The 19,670-nt window shown below is 40.6% G+C and overlaps 1 protein-coding gene across 1 annotated transcript; it reads right to left on the bottom strand.

The window, feature by feature from the left end:
- Window positions 1–239: 239 nt before the first annotated feature.
- Window positions 240–18,191, bottom strand: IRF2BP2 (interferon regulatory factor 2 binding protein 2). The gene is made up of 2 exons (XM_075203329.1): window positions 16,659–18,191; window positions 240–1,444 (listed from the first exon to the last, which is right to left on the bottom strand). Exons 1-2 carry the CDS (start codon window positions 17,542–17,544, stop codon window positions 723–725), a joined length of 1,608 nt encoding a protein of 535 aa, XP_075059430.1. The 5' UTR covers window positions 17,545–18,191; the 3' UTR covers window positions 240–722.
- Between the last annotated feature and the right edge of the window lie 1,479 nt (window positions 18,192–19,670).

The following is a 19,670-nucleotide window of genomic DNA, read 5'->3' as shown; positions in this document are numbered from 1 at the left end:
CAAGTGTAAAGTTCACACTATAAAATTAGGACAACCTTTGCACACAAGGGATTGTATATTGCAAATTCATTAAGAGAACGAGTGTAAAAAGGTATGTCATATATTCCAAAGTTTATGTAACTTGTTTGATAGCCCCTATAAACAATCTTCCACATTAGTGTTACCAATATGTGCTGTTTGATTATGTATTACAGCTATTAGCAGAATGGTAAAAATAATTACTATACTCAAGATAGTGCTTTGGTGAACAATATTTTTTTAATAAACATCACCCAGTGGTTCAAATTACATCAATAAATTTTACAATTAAAAAAGCTTAATCTCAAAGAAAATGAGTAACCAGAGACAATTTACAATGTCATAAAATGTATTTGGCATTTTTAACAAGTGCATACAAATACAGCTAAAAGCATTTCTGTTTTTCAAAGTGCTCTAAAAAGCATCTCAAGTCACAGCCTACACTGAACAGTAACTGTCACTGGATAAGAACAAATACTTGCAAATAACATTAGCAAAGAATACCTTTCTGATCAGTACATACCTTTGTTTTCAAAAATAGAAACACAATGTATTCAAAAATTAAAAATTATACAGCCATGTTTATGCAGTCTACATTGTGTGTGTGATATGTAGAAATTTATAAATTTCTACATATCACACACCACAAGAGGTTTAGTAAGAGATTATGGTGGCTACGAAGCACAAAAGAAAAAAAAACCAAGTCAAGAGTCTCTCTCCTTTTTCACTTTTACATCCCCAGCAAGAATTGTGGCAATTTCTCCCTGCATGAAGGCCCATGGTACATTTGATCCCACCAGGGGACATTTTTCCCCACTTGGGCAATACACTTCTCCAGATGATCCTTGTTGTTTAATACTTTGCCTTGAACATGGAAAACAAAATTTGTGAGAAGATACTGAAGGGCACTGTACAAAATGTGTGTCCTCAAGACGCTCATGGCAAAGAGTGCAGCACAATGGCATACTGTTTGGTATGGAAGAATCAGGAATGCTTTGGGGGTGCGCCTGTTCCAATCCTCCATGTGATGATGTTCCTCCACTAGGAAGTTGGCTTGGCACATCCCTCGCAGCCATTCTTCTTTGGTTCATAGAGGAAGGTGATGGTGGACTGTTACTGTTTCTCCTAGTTGTAGAATGAACCTGGTTAGCATCTTTCGAACCATGATTACCACCAGCATTATCAGCCACCAATATTAAAGCAGCCATTGGCGACTGGCCATTTTGTGCAGCTTCTGGTGGGGTGGTACGGTTGGAATGAGGAGAGACAGTGGAAGGTGGAGACATGAATGATGAATTAGTCATTGTAGAAATCTTAAGACAGTCAGCTGCTGGCAACCATGACTGCCCTTCGCCATTTATCTTAACTGGACCTCCTTCCTGTTCTGGTTCTGGAGAAGGCTTTCGCTTCCGTGCTGCACGGGCACCTGAGGGAAAAGAAAAGAGGGTACAATGAAAACAATGCATGGGAAACACTTTAAGTGCATGTTCTGACATTAAATTAGGCATTTTAGATGGAAACAAAAAGCATAATTTAATGTAGCACAAGTATTATTTGTCTTTTAATTCTAATCCCAATATAACCTACATAACTAAAAGAAAACAGACAAAAAAAAAAACTTAGTCTCATGCCAAATGTTTCATTTCTCAGAATCATGCAGTCTATTTAAATCATATCTTAATCAAAACCCAAGTCTGGGTATATGAAAAAAATGTTCAAATATATTTATCTACACAAAAGCCCTGTAAACCATAGAAACCAGCAGCTAACTTTTCAAAATTGGCTTTTATTTTGAAATTTGGTGAAACAATGCATATTAATGAATATGTAACTAATTAGGCCAAGTTCCTAGTGCTGTTAACCTGGTAGTGCAATCTTATATCCAAACGTCATTAACTTTCAATTACTTGTAATCATATGTATTTCAAGTATACATTTACAGGACAAAATTCTGATCTCTCAGTAAATATAAAAAAATTTCAAGTACTACTGGATAATAGTCCTTAGTTCCTTAACTAGATACAAATATTTTGGAAAACCACCAACAAGCTAGGAGTCTCACAGGAAAAAACTATTTCTAAAACTTAAAAATATACTCAAGATCTCAGTCATCATATGATAATGAAACAAATAGACTTTGGAATGTGATGCAAAAGGAGAATATGCAATCTGTTCAGTAGAGCCTATTGATTTGAATCTAGTCACAAGACTAAGCTCTAGTTTTTAAAAATGCATTAGTATTATTTTTAAATAAAGAGACCAAAACCTGCAACTATTGAACAGGTATTTGTTCAAAATGTTTTCAGATAGCTTCATGAAGAAAGTGGGTATGTGGGACCAACCAGAATCATAGGACAAACAACAACCAGTAGCAGTCACATATAAGTAAAGGTAAATATCTAACATTTGGCAAAGAAGCCTGTAAAATCACAACAGTGTGGAAGTGTATTTAGAAATCCTGCAACTTTTTCCTGCAACTAAAAAAAAAAAAAAAAAAAAAAAAAAGTAGTAACATTCAAACATTTTCATATATAATAGTTAAAGACAGCCACACACATGCCAAGAAATCTGTATCCAATTTAGTGACACTTTTGACGTAAATGGGTTGAAAATAACAGTGTACACACATGTCTAATGATCTACTGACCAGATCTGCCAAAAACACACCCGATAATGATCTTAACAATTTTGATCAGATAATTATTGGGTATTGCAGTTTTTTTGGCTGCCAACTACCTAATATTTTAGTGTGCACAAGCATTTTTCCTGGGGTTCCAATGGCCCCTCTCACCGCTTCTGCCAAAAACCACCCTCCCTCCTCTTCATCTAAGCTTTTTTTTTTTTTTTTTTTTTATATATTTTGTTATAGTCTGGCCCAGAACCCAGGTAAGTGGATCACATTGTGAATGGTAGATTTGTGTATTAAATTTTTTTGACCCCTTTTACCAAGGCAATTTTAATTATAATTTGCAGCTGTATTGGTTGCGCTTACCACTAAGCAGCTGAGCCAAAAACATGCAGCATGTACAAGTGTTAACAGGGCAGCTGTAGAGCGTTGCAGACAACTTTAATACATACACCCCCCCCACCCCTAGCAAATACAAATTTGCAAGTATTTTTTTTATAATTTTCAGGAAATAATTTTTTTACAAAAATAATAGAAGGTATTCCCCTTAAAAGTTAGTGACTAAGTGTGTGGGACAGACTGTCGCAAAAATTGTAGTATGGAAAGAGCAACGCCTGAATATATTTTCAGATTAACCAGAGCTGTTCTGACAGTCAAGGTAATGAAAGGTGATACAGTTTATCCTCTAGAGTATATAGCAGAGAATTTCCCCCTTGTGTAGACACATTTTAGAAAGAGTAGGATCCTGTCATAAGAATTGGTCAGCAAACTATCAGAATATTTGTTTGACTTTACCATACAACAACATTTAAAGGGTTTAGAAATTAATTTAATTGGTCAAGTGCAACCTTTGGTGGTGTCAAACCACAGTTGTGCTAGTTATTGGATTATGCTTTTTTTTATTTTTTTTAGCCTAAATGTCTCTTTAAACAAATGTTATACTGAAAATATATGCAGTTCCAAAGTAGAGGAAAGACTAGATAATTGTTAATTGGCAAGTGATGAATGCAATGCTTTACAACAAACCTTTGTGACTGAAATTATGTACACGCACAAGAAATACAAGTGGGTGTTCAAAAAATGTGTCCACTGGGGGTCGTGGCTTGGTGGCCATATTAGCTAGTCGCAAGTTTAATCTGCTCCCCTTGGAGGGTGAAAAAAATTTAAACTTTAACAAAGGCTTAAGCATCTTGAGTACCCTGTGAGCCTGGCTTATGCGGATGGGTGTACTCCCGCTCCCTCAAAGTGTGTTTATAGTGCCCGGGGAGACCGTACGAAGAACCTCCTGGCTTGGGGCCTACTGGGACTGTTAGAAACAACTGAGCGTGGGTGGTCGCGCTGAGGCTCACCGGAGCTTCAGACAGGTAACCGGAGGCCACGGGGGATCGCCTCTACACTTGGGACACCTGGATATCGATTGTGACCAGCCCCATCTCATCGCCCCAGCAAACGTCCTTCTGCTACAGGAGGGAAGACCGCCGGCTCCCCAACAAATCCGCCACTCTGCACTTACCTGTGTCCGGAAAAGACTACAGCACACGGCGGGGTAAGCTGGATACAGGCTGTGGAAGTTGCTCCGGCTGCGAAACCGGAAGTCACCGGCCCCCGCACTTCCGGTCGCGGGTCCCGGGGCCCCCGCTGAGGATAGAGAGCCTTGGTGTAGTCGGATCTATCGGGGCGCTCTGCCTGTATGTGAGACTTGCGCCTGTTCAGACCCAGTAGTCGGCGGATTGATTGGTCTGCTTGTGATTCCTGGCCCTGAGAGCTGCCGGCAAGTGAGGAGTGACAGGCCATTATAAATCGCCAATACTCCTTTGGAATGTTCCAGGCAGCTGGCTCCCCTGGTCAGTATATGTCTATGTGCTTTATTCACCCACTAAGGCAGACTTTACAGTGCCACTGATTCTTACAACTTTAAAAGTGTGTCTGTCGCCACCTTGTGGTGAATCTCACCGGGTGCAGGCTCTGCTATTGTAGAACATAAAACTCTCTCCAAGTATACATCAGGCGGACGGATTCAAGAGTGCAGAGTGCCTCATCGGGTTACATCTATAGCCGGGCGCCCTGCGCACACTGGGGCGAGTCGGCTCATCCGGTTTCGGCCATGCTTCTAAAAATGGTGCATCGCCTCCAAACAAGGGCTATCTATATTGTATTGCGACTTGACTAAATGGCTGAATGATCCATCCACTGGGGGGGGAAGTGACATGTGACAAAGCAGATCACCGGTTTATAATAAGTCTAAGCTTTATCTCTGTATCTCCACTCTCCACTTGTCAACCATGGTGCATCCATATAATGGGCAAAAATAAGAAAAGCCAGTCTAAGAGGAAACCCGGAACATCTGTGGATACTCCTAGACGTCAAGATCTACGGCAACATCTACATCCTACAGTCGCTCCTTTAGAACAAGATAATAGCCCACCAGCTTCGCCTGAAGCAGCTAAGGTCCAAGAAATGGCTACCCCGACTGACTCATCTAGTGAATGCCCTGTGAGCACCAACCAGTCAAGAGATTGGGGCGATTCTGCAATTGGTCAAATCTCTACCAACAAAGGCTGAGCTTCCCTCTAAGAAAGACTTTGAGTTACTGGAATACAGTCTTAAAGATACTGTCAAAAAAGAAGTCGCCACTCTACAAGCAGAGTTCTCTCGTCTCTCGTCTAAAATTTCCACATTAGAGGACTTTAAAGATGAGTCTACGGCTCGGCATGTTCTTCTCAGTGACACTGTAGCTCGGCAGGCTCAAGATTTTCTTTTGCTACAAAGTAGAGTGGATGACTTAGATAACAGGAGGAATAACCTGCGTATTCGTGGAGTTCCTGAAGAAATACCCACACAAGATCTAATTGCCTTTCTTTCTAAAGTCTTCAATGGGATCCTTGAGCAGGATCTCTCTACAAGTATTCAATTTGATAGGGCTCACATGGCCCTGAAACCAAGGGGGCTCCCCATCTGAGCGACCAAGAGATGTGATCTGTCGCTTGCACTATTACGTACAGAAGGAAGAAATTCTCCAAAAATCGAGAAAGCTGGACGGCATAGAATATGATGGAAACAGGCTTCAAATCTTTTAGGATCTCTCCTGGAATACCCTTCAGATGCATCGTATGATTAAACCTTTAACTGATGCACTACGGGCCAAGAACATTAAATACCGATGGGGATTTCCCTTTAACTTACAAGTGTCCAATAATGGAAAGACCGAGTTTCTGAGATCACCTCAAGATATCAATCCGTTCTGTTCGCAGCTGGGAATACAGGCAATGCCGCTGCCGGAATGGCAACAACATTTCGCCCGATTGCAGCCGACGGGTCCAGATTCTTGGCAAACGGCGGGAAGTTCCAGGAGAAGAAGGCGGGAGCCCCCAGAGTCTGTGGACACATAATTTGATACTTTAGCTGGAGATGCCTCTTTCCTGTACTCGATGGGATCAGGGAATCTCTGGATCAACTAGCCACTCAGTTAGCCAGGGCCGGCACTATACTGATACTTTTAATGATGCTGGGCTGCACGGCCTTTCTTCAACCTATCTATACCAGGCTCCTTCTGGTAACCGAGATACTGGAGGAATGGTCCACCATACTTGTTATGCTGTCTGACTTTTCTTCTATCTGAGGATGTACGCAGAAACAGCTATCAAAGGATTTGTACCCAGCTCTTGTCCTGACATTGCACAAAGAAAAGTGTTGGTTTTTCAAGTTTCTTCTCTGGTTTGTTGATACTTTTGGGCTAATCCTACTGGAGGTTCTTTCAACCATAAAACTTGTGATACAGCCTCCTCTTTCTGCACAACGCTGCCCATCTCAGTTTATCTGTGTGGATCTCTATCTGGTGACCAGGACATGGGATCGAGGAACTCCTATGCTTACCTTGTCTCTCCATGTCTTTACATGGGCCTGTAGATGATCACCTAAATTGTTATAGTTAGATGTGTATCCGGATCGCTATTAGGCACAAAACCTTTGTTCTTCAAGCGTTTCTTTGGCAAGTTGGAGTTCAGGTCCTGTCTAGATCGGAGGATCTTCTAACCACAAGACTTACTGTGCTTTAGTTACTAATATTGGTTTTGATACGGATTTTGTTTTGAAAGTTCTTATAATGTTAACTACTTTTATAGGTTGTTCTGCTAGTCACGGTCGCTAACCCCCCCCCTTTTCTCCCCACACCGCAACAAGAATTCCGAGAGATGGGCATGGCTCCTCCTCTCCCGTTTCCCAGGAGCGGTTTAATTGTGTGTTATCTGTTATGTCTCTATACGTCATTAGGTTTGTCTGTGTCTGTATTGTTTTTTTCCTCATGTGGCTTACCTCCCCTAGTCCTCCTGGTAATGTCAACTCTTATAATCCTCTCATTACTCTCTAAGCTCAGGTTTACCTGGTATTTACAACTGCTGATTCAATATGCTTGTCTGTTTGATTCAGAGGTGCTCTTCTGATATTTGTAGATCCACCAAACAGCTCAACTCAAATTGGTCTCAATTAATGCTAAGGGTCTTAATCTCCCTGAGAAAAGATCACGGGCATTAAAAGAAATGAGAAATATGGGAGCGGATGTAGTTTTCATCCAAGAGACACATTGTAAGCAAGGAATGGCCCCTCGGCTTTCAGATGGCTTCTATACTAATTCGTATTTCAGTAATAATAGCGAGGGTAAGACACTGGGTGTTGCTACTTTGTTTTCTAAGACTCCCTTTTACGAACATCCAAAAATTTTGCCTTGTTGAAGGAAGAGCACTTCTGATTAAATGTAGCTTATTCAATGTAATGTATACCTTTGTCAATTTATACTTGCCTAATCAGGGTCAACCACTGTTTATATCTCAGGTTTTCGAAAAAGTTGCAGAGCTAGCAGAGGGAACTCTGATTGTAGGAGGAGATTTCAATTGGACCCTGCAACCAGAACTTGACACATCTAATGGTCGGTCGACATTGCGTAGATCTCAACACTGTAAGGTCAGACGAGTGCTTCATGAACACCAATTGGTCGACACATGGCACCTTCAACACCCTGGAGAAAGAGATTACTCTTTCTTTTCCCATCCACATAATGTTTACTCACAAATTGACTATCTGTTTCTTTCACATAGGGCCCTCCCTTACCTCTTAGCATCATCCATTGGCCAAATAACTTGGTCAGACCACGCTCCGATATCAATAACTATCTAACTCACTCAATCCATGACCAAAAAGTGCACCTTGCGCCTTAATGAGTCTCTCCTGCAAAACATAACTTAGAGATCAATTGGCCGCAGCATTAGATGACTATATCACAGATAAGGATACTCCTGATGTGTCCAGAGGCACATAAGTGTGTCATGAGGGGGAAACTCATTGAATTAGGCTCCCGTGTTAAGAGAGAACGTACGGCCCGAAGGGATCAATTATTACAGCAGATTAGAGATTTAGAGACGGCACATAAATCCTATGTGACCAACGACCTGTTAAATAAGCTAACCGAGACTAGGGCGGCACTTAACAAGCTATTAAATGATAAAGTCAAATTAGACTTTAGTAGGTGCAGACATCATTTCTTCCGGTGGGGTAATAGGCCGGGCTGTATGTTAGCGAGGGCCTTGCGCAAGCAACGAGCAAGGGCCTATATTGCTTCAATTAAGGATGGTAAAGACCGAGACTGTAAGCTGACCTCGGACATAGCCAGTGCTTTCCACACTTACTATACCAAACTATATAATCTTGAGACCCAGGTTGGTTGTGCAGAAGGCTCCACTCATTCAGCTCGGATCTCGACATATCTGAAGGAGGTGGGTTTTCCTACTCTTTCAAGCCCAGACAGCGACATACTAGAGCAACCCTTCACCGAGGGGGAGCTAAGGGAGGCTATCAAATCTACACCTGGGGGTAAAAGTCCGGGCCCTGATGGCTTTACTATGCTACTACAAGTCCTTTAAAGACATGTTGATACCACTAATGGTGTCGGCCTTCAATGTGATTTCCAGGGATACTTTTTTCTCCTCTGAGCTTGGAAGCACACATAACTGTGATCCCTAAAGAGGGAAAGGACCCCTCCCAATGTGCGAGCTATAGGCCTATCTCCTTGCTTAATGTGGACATTAAGCTGTATGCAAAACTTATTGCAAATAGATTAAAAGTGCTACTCCCAGAAATTGTTCACGCAGATCAAGTGGGTTTTGTCCCAGGTCGAGAGGCTCGAGACAACACTACCAAGGCGATAGATCTGATTCACCTGGCCTCTCGTTCAACATCGTCAATGCTTTTGTCCACTGATGCCGAGAAGGCTTTTGATCGCGTAAGTTGGCCTTTTATGAGAGGGATCCTTGAGCACCTGGGTCTGGGCACTGGGGCCAGTTGGTCTTCACAGAATTCTGGCACTTTACCGACAACCTACGGCTCGGATTAAAATAAATGGAGATTTGTCGGAGCCAGTCGTGTTTAACAACAGCACCAGACAGGGGTGTCCGCTCTCACCACTTATTTTTGTGTTGTGTATGGAAGCAAGAGCTATCAGGGCCAACCCAAATATCTCGGGAATACAAGTTGATAAGAAAGAGCATAAACTCGCCTTATTTGCAGACGACCTTTTAGCCATTATCTCCAATCCAGTTGTTTCTTTACCAAATTTGGTAAGGGAGTTTCAAAAGTTTGGCGTGTTATCCAATTTTAAAATTAACTATAGTAAGTCGGTGGCTTTGAATATTAAGACCCCAGCTTCGGTGGTAGAGGGGCTGAAACTCGCCTTTCCTTTCATCTGGCACCCTTCCCAATTAAAATACCTGAGGGTAATAATCCCTAGTGACCTCACATGTCTTTATGAGCTCAATTTCAGACCACTTTTGGGCAGGGTCCAAGCTGACTTGAGGGAGTGGCAGAGTAAGAATTTTTCTTGGATAGGCCGGGTCAATATAATCAAAATGAATGTCCTTCCCCGTCTTTTATATCTCATTCAGACTTTACCGATCCATGTGCCGGATTCATGGTTTCAGGTCATCCAACGAACGGTGCGCAAATTTGTGTGGTGTGGGAGACGCCCTAGATTCAAGCACGAAATATTATTTAGACGAAGACACTTGGGAGGACTGCAACTTCCCCACTTCTCTTATTATGATGCAGCAATTTTGGTTAGAATTATGGAGATGGCTAGTAGGGTCGGGTCAAAACAATGGGTGGAAATTGAGTCGTTTTCTCTGGAATCCCCGGCTGACACATTACTTTGGCTATTCAGTATTCCTCATCCTACTTTAGGTCCCACGTTAGTGAAATGATCTAAGCTTAGAGCCCTTCCATGTATCTCCTCTCCAATTGCCCCACTGACCCCATTATGTAATAACCCAATGTTCCCTCCGGGGATTACCCCGCTAGCTTTCAAACAGTGGTCCCAAGCAGGGATCCATCGTGTCGGCCAGTTGGTGGGTCAAAACATACCCAAAACTCCGGTGTTCTGGCTGTTAAATAAAGTTGATATGTCTCTATCAAGTTTTAAAAAAATCGATTAAAATTTATTATCTCGGCAGCAAAGGCAGTAATCCCAGTGAAATGGAGATCAACCACGCCTCCGAGTATCCGGGACTGGTCTAATAGATTGGAACACTATAGGATCATGGATGAGATGCAGCTGTCAACCAAAGACTCGTTTGAATTGTACTATGCTACTTGGGTTCCATGGTTAAAACTTCTGGACTCTCCACAGTCCCCGATTTCAAATTTGACTGATTGAGTGGTTTTGTTCCTTCCCATTTTTGCACCCGAGGGCTGGCTTGGTTATATGGACCATTTGGGAGCGTTGTGTGCCCGGCAGATACATAACCTACTAGGTTGACAGAGCTTTAAACTAAACTGAAGCTTAAATGAGGAATTTTGCCAGACCCCCCCCCCTCTAATGTGATCCCCCCTTCCCTTCCTTTGTCTTTGTCTATATGAGTATTTAGCAGGTATGTGTAAGGGTTGGCATATCTCCTTTACAGATTTCTGAGTGCATTTTGGACTGATGCCAGGATGTCTTTTTTTCAGTGTCAATAACGTACCATGCCATTTTGTTGGTTGTACATTTATAACCTGTGTATGTGTGTAAAACTCAATAAACTTAAATTTAAAAAATAAATAAAATGTGTCCACTGTAAAGTAAAATAATAAAAATACGAGATATTTTTCGTTACAATATCCAAAAAGATCTAAGTCCTGTGCATTATATATAATAAGTGCATTCATCTCTGCTCTAATCATGTGATGGACAGAACCTAAATTTCAGCAAAAAAAATAAAGAGGGTTTTTGTAAAGCATTTAATAATACTTCAGGAAAAATGATTGCATTTGACAAAGGGCTCACTAGGTGCAGTTGCTATACTGGTTATCTGTGGTCAAAGATGGCCCTTGCTTTGCAGGTGCTCACCTGAACCACCATGAATAGCTTTATCTTGTGTGCTTTCATTTTTATGCACAAACATAATGCCAAAGGCTAGCTGCTCAGAGTTATTTGACCTCCTGATCACACTTCAGACTGACTTTGATATTTTATAGCAATTTTTTTTTGCTGTTATTCTGATCTTCTGCCTACATTTACCTCCATTCTTAGAGAATATCTCCATTTGTAGCCAGCTTTACACACTCGTTAAGTTAACTTGTTGAAAATAAAGGTATTTTGTGTGGGACTTACCCTAATGGAATCTAAAAATTCTTCACTGCAAAATAAAAATTGCCTCCTTCAGAGTACTTACTCACATGTGGCATGTTACTATGTGCTATATTTAGCAGAAAATGAACAATGCATCAACATTTGTAAAAAACAATTAATTCATCAGTATAATCTGTGCCAACTATATTCTATGCAATTGGACCATGGGTGCAGCTTGATTTTAAATAATCCATAAGAATATACCCTTATAGAATCATGAAAAAAAATTCCTCATCTTTCAAATCAGTGTTTTTAGATAGCAGAAGATATTTAACAATCTAGTAATCACCAAGTCCTAAAATCTCAAGTGTCCTCAAACCTCACGTGACAAAAAAAAACAACAACCACATACTAGATTTTACTTTGTCATTATTTATTCAGCACAAAATAAGCCATGTGTGAAAAAGTATACCCTTACTGTTTTCATATGGATGAAACTGGTTTGTTGAGTGCCTTACTGGTAAATTCTATTTTATTATGTGACCAGCAAGTGCTACTACTGCATAAAAATAGAACCTCTGGCAGTTTCCAGAGCACTCATGTTTCTTTTACTACTAGACGATTGAGAAACGACACCTGCAAGGATATCAGAGAAATTATTTTTTGCTGCTCATCAGTCCAGAAAGGGTTTTAAACCCATTTCCATACATTTTGCAGTCCATCATACTATAAAAAGATTTACAAATGGAGAAAATTGAAGACAGTTGCCAAACGTGTGTGTGCGCCTGTGCAAGTTCACCTACAGATCATATTGTTGCCAAGAGAAATCACAAAAAAACAAAAAAAGCTACATCAAGGGATATATACAGTTAAGTGCCAACATGGCAAACAAAATAAATAAAACTGTAGTACAGTTTAAATTAGCAAACTCAAATCTGAACATAACAGACCACTTCATCATTTATTTATATAGCGCCAGCAGATTCTGTAGCACTTGTGGAACAATGTACTCTGAACAGACAAGACCAAGACAAAGTGAAGTTGTTTAGTGTTAAATAAAAAACAAAACAGTTTCACCAAAATAAACTCATACCAACCATCAAGCATGGGGATCAATATTGGTTTGCTTTGCATCCAGAGGACATGGGATTCATTCCTCTCCAGAATACTCTAGAGGAAAATGTGAGGACACCTGTCTGACAATTGAAGTTATAGCCAAAATTTGATTATGCAACAGAACAGACCCTATGCACACCAACAAGCCTGCAACTGAATGTCTGATAAAAGAAAATTAATGATTTGGAATGACTGCATCAAAGGTCAGGCCTCAATCCCATTGGGATTATTTGGCAGGACCTTAAAGTAGCTGTACATAAACGATTGACCTTAAACATCAATGAACTGAAGGAGTTTTGTATGGAGAAGTGGCTCAAAAGTCCTCCAATACGATGCAAGACAGATAGAGAAAATCATTACTTCAAGTTTTTTGCTGAAAAAGTTTGCTACTGAAGAAAAAAAAAAAAGTCAAGATGGCTAATTTTCTGTTGAATAAAGATATCAAATCAATTGTTAATAATTTATTATACGAGATTAGATTTAAACAAGTTTTAGTACTTTGTGAGGACTAGATGATTATTAATTATGTTACAAAATGTAAACTGCGAAGCAAGACCCCAAAGTCCCCACTTTGAAAGAAGGGTGTACTTTTTCACATGATAATATTAAGACAATTTTTGTAGGATTGTAGAACCCATAACAGTAGTAGTGTGTCCAAATAGCAGCCCACTGGCCATAATCTGTATGCCCCTGCTATCAATACATGGTTTCAGCATTGAAACCAATGTTGTGACACTGACTTCAAGTAGCTAGTCAATTGCACTAGCACTGGTTGAGCACTCTTACCTCTCAACCCCTTAATCAATATTCATAAAGCCAAATAAAAATAGTTATGTAAAACAATAGAAAAAATATATATAAAAAAAAAAAAAAAAACCTGGACTAACCATTAGGGAAAGGGGTAATTGAGCCAATAGCAAGGTGCAATATAAAAGACAAGGAACATGTAAAATAAAATTGAAGGAGACAAGTGAAATAAACAGCTATAATTACAGCATAGTAAAGGGGTGGAGAAATATGCTGCAATTGGTAAAGAGTATCTAATACATAATGTATTTCTAGGGGGGTCTCCAGCAAATTTGAGGCTGACAGCCAGGCTGTGCACAGAATGTATATGGCAACTTTGTTTTTTTTATGCACTTGTATAAATGAAGTTGAAATGCCATTTGTATTAGACATCCGTAAAATAAGTACTTTGCCTTCATGACATCCCTAACATGTTTTTTTTCTGTAATGCACAGCACACCATTTAATTTTATGGAGTCCTGTTAAACACATCGAAAATGCACGGGCACTTTTTAAAATGAACAAACATCTAAGAACAGAATATAAAAGAACATTTCACAATATGCCAAAATTCAAAACAAGAACACAAAAAAAAAATCCTAGTTTGTTGTAGTACAACTTGCTTTTCATTAACTTTTTGTTAATCTGTCTCCATCTTTAAGTCATTGTCATATGCAGGCAGATTAATTTAAGATTTACTACTGCAAAATAGGGATGACGAAGCTTGTAGAAACACTTTTTTCTGATTCATCAGTGTGGATACATCCACATTGACATATCCACACTGGCAGTCATTATCAGACCAGCCAAAAGAGAAGTTGAAACCTCAACTATTAAGACAGAACTTAATTTCAGCTAGGTAGTTATGCATTAGGCTAGCTAGCGACTGCATTTCATATGTGGTGGGGGTGCAATAGAGGAAACTCCAGCAAATCCCCCTAGCTTACTTGCAGTGGGCATGTATAAATAGAGCAGTCAGTGTCCAAATAATGCTGCTGCTGATAGCAGCCACACAGTTATGGATCACTGGAACCAGTCATTTCCATCTAGTGTATAAAAAAAAAATAAAATAAAAAAAAAAATAGTAAAAGCATGATTGTTTTAATCAGTGGTTAAAGCAACCTTACAAATCTCATTTATTTAGATTAAAAAAAAAAGTTATAAATAAAATATGCAATGATTCAGAAATGTAGAGGTGACATTAAATGTTGATAGCATAAGCAACTGATAACTGTAAAACATGCATTTACACTTCATTATTTCTATCATAATCTTTTTGGCCACATACTACAGCTGTTTCTAATTAAAGAGCAAAAGTACCAAAAACCAACTTCCCCAAGTCTGTAACTGCTGACCTAAAACAAACACTCACTCCACTGCTGGGTAAGAAGAGGTTTTAAATGGGCAGAAAGAAAGCTCAGGATGATATTCTAACTCCCCAGTCCATAATAATATTCGGCAGTTATTAAAAAACAAACCACTAGACCAAGCTAAAGGTGTCTTGTTGATATATTAACAATATACTTTAGTGTGCTGAATTATATTGACTGCTTTACAAATGGCAATGTATTTACTTGAACCCAACTAAGATTTAAAAAAAAATCATAAAAAAAAAAAAATCTACCAATAAACATTTAGGGGACATACTCTTTGGTTCAAGGTCCAAAGTAGAACAAATGAAAGGGTGGGTGGCATTATATTCAAGATAAAAGGGAAAACATTGGGAATCATAATGAAAGCATGACAAGTCATGAAAATAAATCTGCATAGTATATTATTGTATTTTTGGGGAGGGGGGGAAATGGAGTGCTTCTGGCTTTAAAACGCCCATTCTTATCTATTCGCTCACTCAAAACATAGATTGAGGACCTGGAACATGAAACATTTTAAATAAAAAACTGGAAGAAAATACAATGTAAACATGTAAATTCAAAAGTAGATGTCTGATTAAATCAATATGGTCAAATGTGTATTGAGCCAGGCTGGCTATGCAATCACCTGTCAATACAATATTTCTAATAAGATATATAAAAATCTATGGGCAGTGGAACCAGCTAAATAAGCATCTACCGGAGACAGGAGTCCTTTACAAAAAGAAGCAAAACAATTATTTTTGTCTTAAATAACATCACTAAACCCCAGCAATACCACAACCTGTGCAAGTTATAGATATATGCATAAATGTGATGTTGCGACACTAAACAGTCATTACTGTGGTATCCTGAAATACAGCAGCATTCTTACCAGGGTCATAGTTCTCTGGCAAATTCAAGATTTAAAAATAAGCACAAATTAAATAGTGTATCATACCATACCTTTAAGAGGACAAAAACAGAGATGATAAAGTTTGCAGTATTATTTTAAAAATAACTTATACGAAAGTGAAAGCAGATATGATTGTTACACTAAGCATAACAGCCAATGCAACATTAGTCATCAGTAAGATAAAGGATTAATAACAGGGATAAGTGCACTTACAATCATACTTCACTATGAATAGCACTATTGTTTTCTGTACACAATATATAATAGAACTTTTGATAAGTTTTTTTTTGTGTCATCATAACTGTTCAATCACTTAAAAGGAATCATCTGTACTTGTAAAATAAAAACATTTAAAGTATACTGATCAACAGCATAAAGTATGAAAACCTGCAACTCCAGTTTTATGAATGAAAAATAAAGCAAGTCCTCTCGACTCACATGGATTTAAATTTAAAAAACAAATGTTAGCCAACAAACTGTTTAAATATCTGTTATGTTTCAATGTAAACTAAACAATAAAATGCCTTCTACCTTCATTATTGTGTTGTATATTGCATCTGAACTTCATGGAAGCAGGTCTTACACACTTGAAAACTAATGTATATAAAATGTGTGCAATATGTAGAAATACAATAAACAGCACTTGCCTAACTGAAAACGAAAGCATGAATATTAAAACTATTGGGCATTAATCTTTGTGAAACAAAATCCTTGTAATTCGAACGATTTTTCTTATCATTGTGGTGTGAAATTTCTAATTTAATCGCTCAACACACAATTTTGAAATTAACTGCCATGACCTTAACAGCAAAAAACGTAAAACATACATACATACATACAACAAGCACAAAACCAGACTCTCTGAATAAACAGATTAGCTACTAAAGCAAGTTTACTGTAAGCGTGTTACAAATAGATGCTTCCATTATTTAGGGTATCAGCTAGCTTGACCCCTAGAAATTGCTGCATCAGCACAATAACACGTTGTTATGTAGTTGTTACATCTCACTCTTGAGGCAGAACACACTTGATGTGCTCTCTCGGCGCAGCCATGATCTGCACATGGCAGCACGTTAAAGCAATTACATAGCTACGTTTTTCTGTCATCTCACCCACTTCAAAACAAGAAAAAAAACTGAGCAAACCAGTTTCTAGAAAAAGTATGCCATGCTCACCCCCAGTGCTGTCTCTGCACCATTTCCTCAACTTTCTACACACAAAACTAGTATGCCCCTTGTATATATAAAAACCATATACCTGATTTAGGTGCTGGGTTACTGGCATCAAAGCCAATAGCCCTCCCTGCATTTGAATCCTTCTTGAATTTGGTGTCAAATGGCGAGTGGTTGTGCTGCATGGCCATCAGTGTGTCCCTGACCGTCTTGGGCTTATTGATCCATTCCTCCGCCCTGCCCTTGTGATTATCCGCCAGCTCAGAGTAGCTATCTGCCCGGTGTTTTTCCTTGGCATCGTGCTCACTACTGGACACAGAGCCAGGCCGTTTGTTCCCCATGTCCGCAGAAGTTGTGGCAGCAACTGCTGCTACCAAAGAGGCCGCGGAGATCCCCAAAGGAGGAGCACGGCCCATGGGTGATCCATTCATCAGAGCACCCAGGGAAGGGGGTACAGCGCTAGTCCTGCGCGAATTGGGGCTCTGGCGATTCAACTCCGGGGGGTCATCGGGTTTTGGGAAACCATTAGGCAGCAAAATACCATTCACCTGGCGCCCAACGCTGTAATCCGAGCCCAGGCGGGGCGGCGGCCTCTCAGAAACCAGCGGGTAGCGGTCCAGGCACTGGGGTGGAGGAGGCTGCTGTGAGGCCCTTGAGACACCTTCAGGGCCCCCCACCGTGTGTCCTATCTGCGCCATCTCTTTGACAGTGAGCTGCGGCTTGACTGAGGAAGAGGAGGTGGAGGAGGAAGAGGATGGTGGCCCCGGGGACCTGCCCTCCTGGAAGCCGTGCGCCCTTTTTAGATGTCGAGCAGTCTCGATAACAAACTCGATGCGATCGGCACCTTCATAGTTGACGCAGCCTCTGCACACGGGCTCCGTGAAGTCCCAGATCATGGCCCATGGCATGCGCGGCAGGTCACACAGATAGCACGACTGTCTCCGGGAGGCGGCCACCGTGGCGGATGACATAGCAATACAGAGCTATCCACACAAATCCAACAGAGAGGCTAGCAGGCGTGAGCGTGCGCTGCCCGCCTCGGTCGGGGTAAGAACCGTGCGGGAAAATCCAGGGGCCGGGAGGTTACTGCGCACAGCGGGCAATCAGCCTCGGGGAGCTGGGCGGCGGCGGCGCCCTCCGCCTTGGCTGAAACTAAGTCCGGCTTGAGACATGCACACTACGCCCTGGATCCCGGGAGAAGGAGGAGGAGGAATTATTTTCTGTGAAGCGCTTCTTCTCTCGCCTTCCTCAGCTGCACCGCTCCTGGGAGGGGAGGAGGGAGAGGAAAGGGGGAAGGGAAGCGACTCGCCGATTGGCTGCTGCCTCAGTCACCAGAGGAGCCCCCCTCTTTAGACTGCCGAAAGCTCACAACAACTCCGGCTTAACCCCTTCGTGCACCGAGACTAAACAGCGCTGCCAGAATATCGCTATAAACCAAGCTGATATACAGATCCCATAGAGCAGATGTCGATAAACAGGATGCCACAGCCGTCCGTTTTCTCCGTACCACGGATTCCCGCCTCTCTGTCAGTTTTCACTGGCACTGTCGGTGACGTCACGACTGAGCCAACCGTTGTGATTCCAAGTTCTCTATTTACTTGATTCTTCGACAGTCCCCGTCCAGCCACCGCCGCCTCCCTTGTACGCATGCGCAGTAACTGTCATTAGCCATGCACGCCCACGCTTCCTTGCCTCCTCTCCATCCCCCTCAATTCTTTGAACTGCTGCCAAGACAACAAACAAGAGCTGCTGCTGCAGGAGAACCACTGACTCAGTTACTATGCCCTGTTGCAAGGGTTGGGGGAGGGAGATTAGGATTCATATGCGTGTGATGCAAGCACAGTCTTTTCCTCTATTAGGAATACATTTTTGTATTCATTTTTTCTGTACATTGTTTCCGTTGTTCAATTACATAAAAGTCTTTGTTTCGTGCTCAGTTTCTTTACAGTCTGCGGAGTTACAGTTTAAGGGGTGAACTTTCTGTAATCATATTTTTGTAGACGGAATGTTTGGATCTAGTATGTTTGTAAAGACATCGCGTTTCATGTTAGCTGCTGATAAGAACAGGGGGAAACAAGTTTATATCCAATTCTGATCGTTAAGTCAATAATAAGTATCAATTTAACTCATTTTATTTTCTTTATATCTGTGACATGCATGAACATGCAGGTCGGATACTCGTGTTTCATTACTAAGTCTTCGAATTTCACAAGATGTGTGTGAAGGTTAGGGTGGGTCAGTGTGAATGGAAAATGTAAGTGGTTAATAATTAGTCAAATGCGTCGAGTAAGTCCTTCCAGAAATATCTCTGTGCATACACAGGCAGGTCCCTCCCTCTCCCACAGGACATTTTTCTGACTGTTACTTGTTCCTTTTTTAAACTGCTATCCAGCCATTATTTCACACTCTCAGTCATGACTTATACAAGGCTGGATAAATATACTAGTGTTGTTTTTCCCCCCTTCTGTTCTCTTGTATAATGGTGCTGAATCACTTCGCCAAAGGCGCTTGCGTTAGCAGGAAAAGAGAGAGGTCAAAAGCTCAGTGCTGCAACTAGCTTTCAAAACACATTGCAAATTGTAACGTATGCTCCACAGAGGGAAATTACTTGTTAACCCACACACCTCCAGAAGCCAAATCTGATTTTTTTTCTCATTCTTTTAAGGGGTAATCTTTAAGAAGTGTACCTCTCGGGAAAATGTCTATCTTAAACACCCATTTTGTGAGGGTCTTTTCCCTGCTTTACATCTTAATCACCTCAGAAAAAATAAATTTGATGGTTCTGCAGCACGGGGAGCAATTCAAATGGATGCCAAATCTAAAAGGGGGGGCACTTTTCCATCCCTGTATCTTACTGCAACTGGGATGGGGTAATGGAGTGTTGATGCCTTTTGTTCTCATTTATTGTAACAATTCTTGAGTAAAGAGAAAAAGTTTGAGTCATACTGTAATTAACTTCACAATGCGCTCCAGAATACCGGGGGACAAGAATTTAGGGCTTATTTGCAAAATGTCATCTGCAATGGATTTTATATGTGAACTATTTAACTTGTTTAAACGGTAATTACATACAATTAATGTTGCATGTTAGATATAC

The sequence above is a fragment of the Mixophyes fleayi genome, chromosome 3 (assembly GCF_038048845.1).
Source record: "Mixophyes fleayi isolate aMixFle1 chromosome 3, aMixFle1.hap1, whole genome shotgun sequence".
NCBI lineage: Eukaryota > Metazoa > Chordata > Amphibia > Anura > Limnodynastidae > Mixophyes > Mixophyes fleayi.
The sequence above is the reverse complement of the archived record's forward strand: the minus strand, read 5'-3'. Positions and strand labels throughout refer to the sequence as shown.

Excerpts from the sequence above, each read along its gene's own strand:
- IRF2BP2 (XM_075203329.1), bottom strand. The coding sequence starts at position 17,544 with ATGTCATCCGCCACGGTGGCCGCCTCCCGGAGACAGTCGTGCTATCTG. Across the intron at positions 1,445-16,658 it reads TAACCCAGCACCTAAATCAG|GTGCCCGTGCAGCACGGAAG; the intron begins GTATATGGTTTT and ends CTTTTCCCTCAG.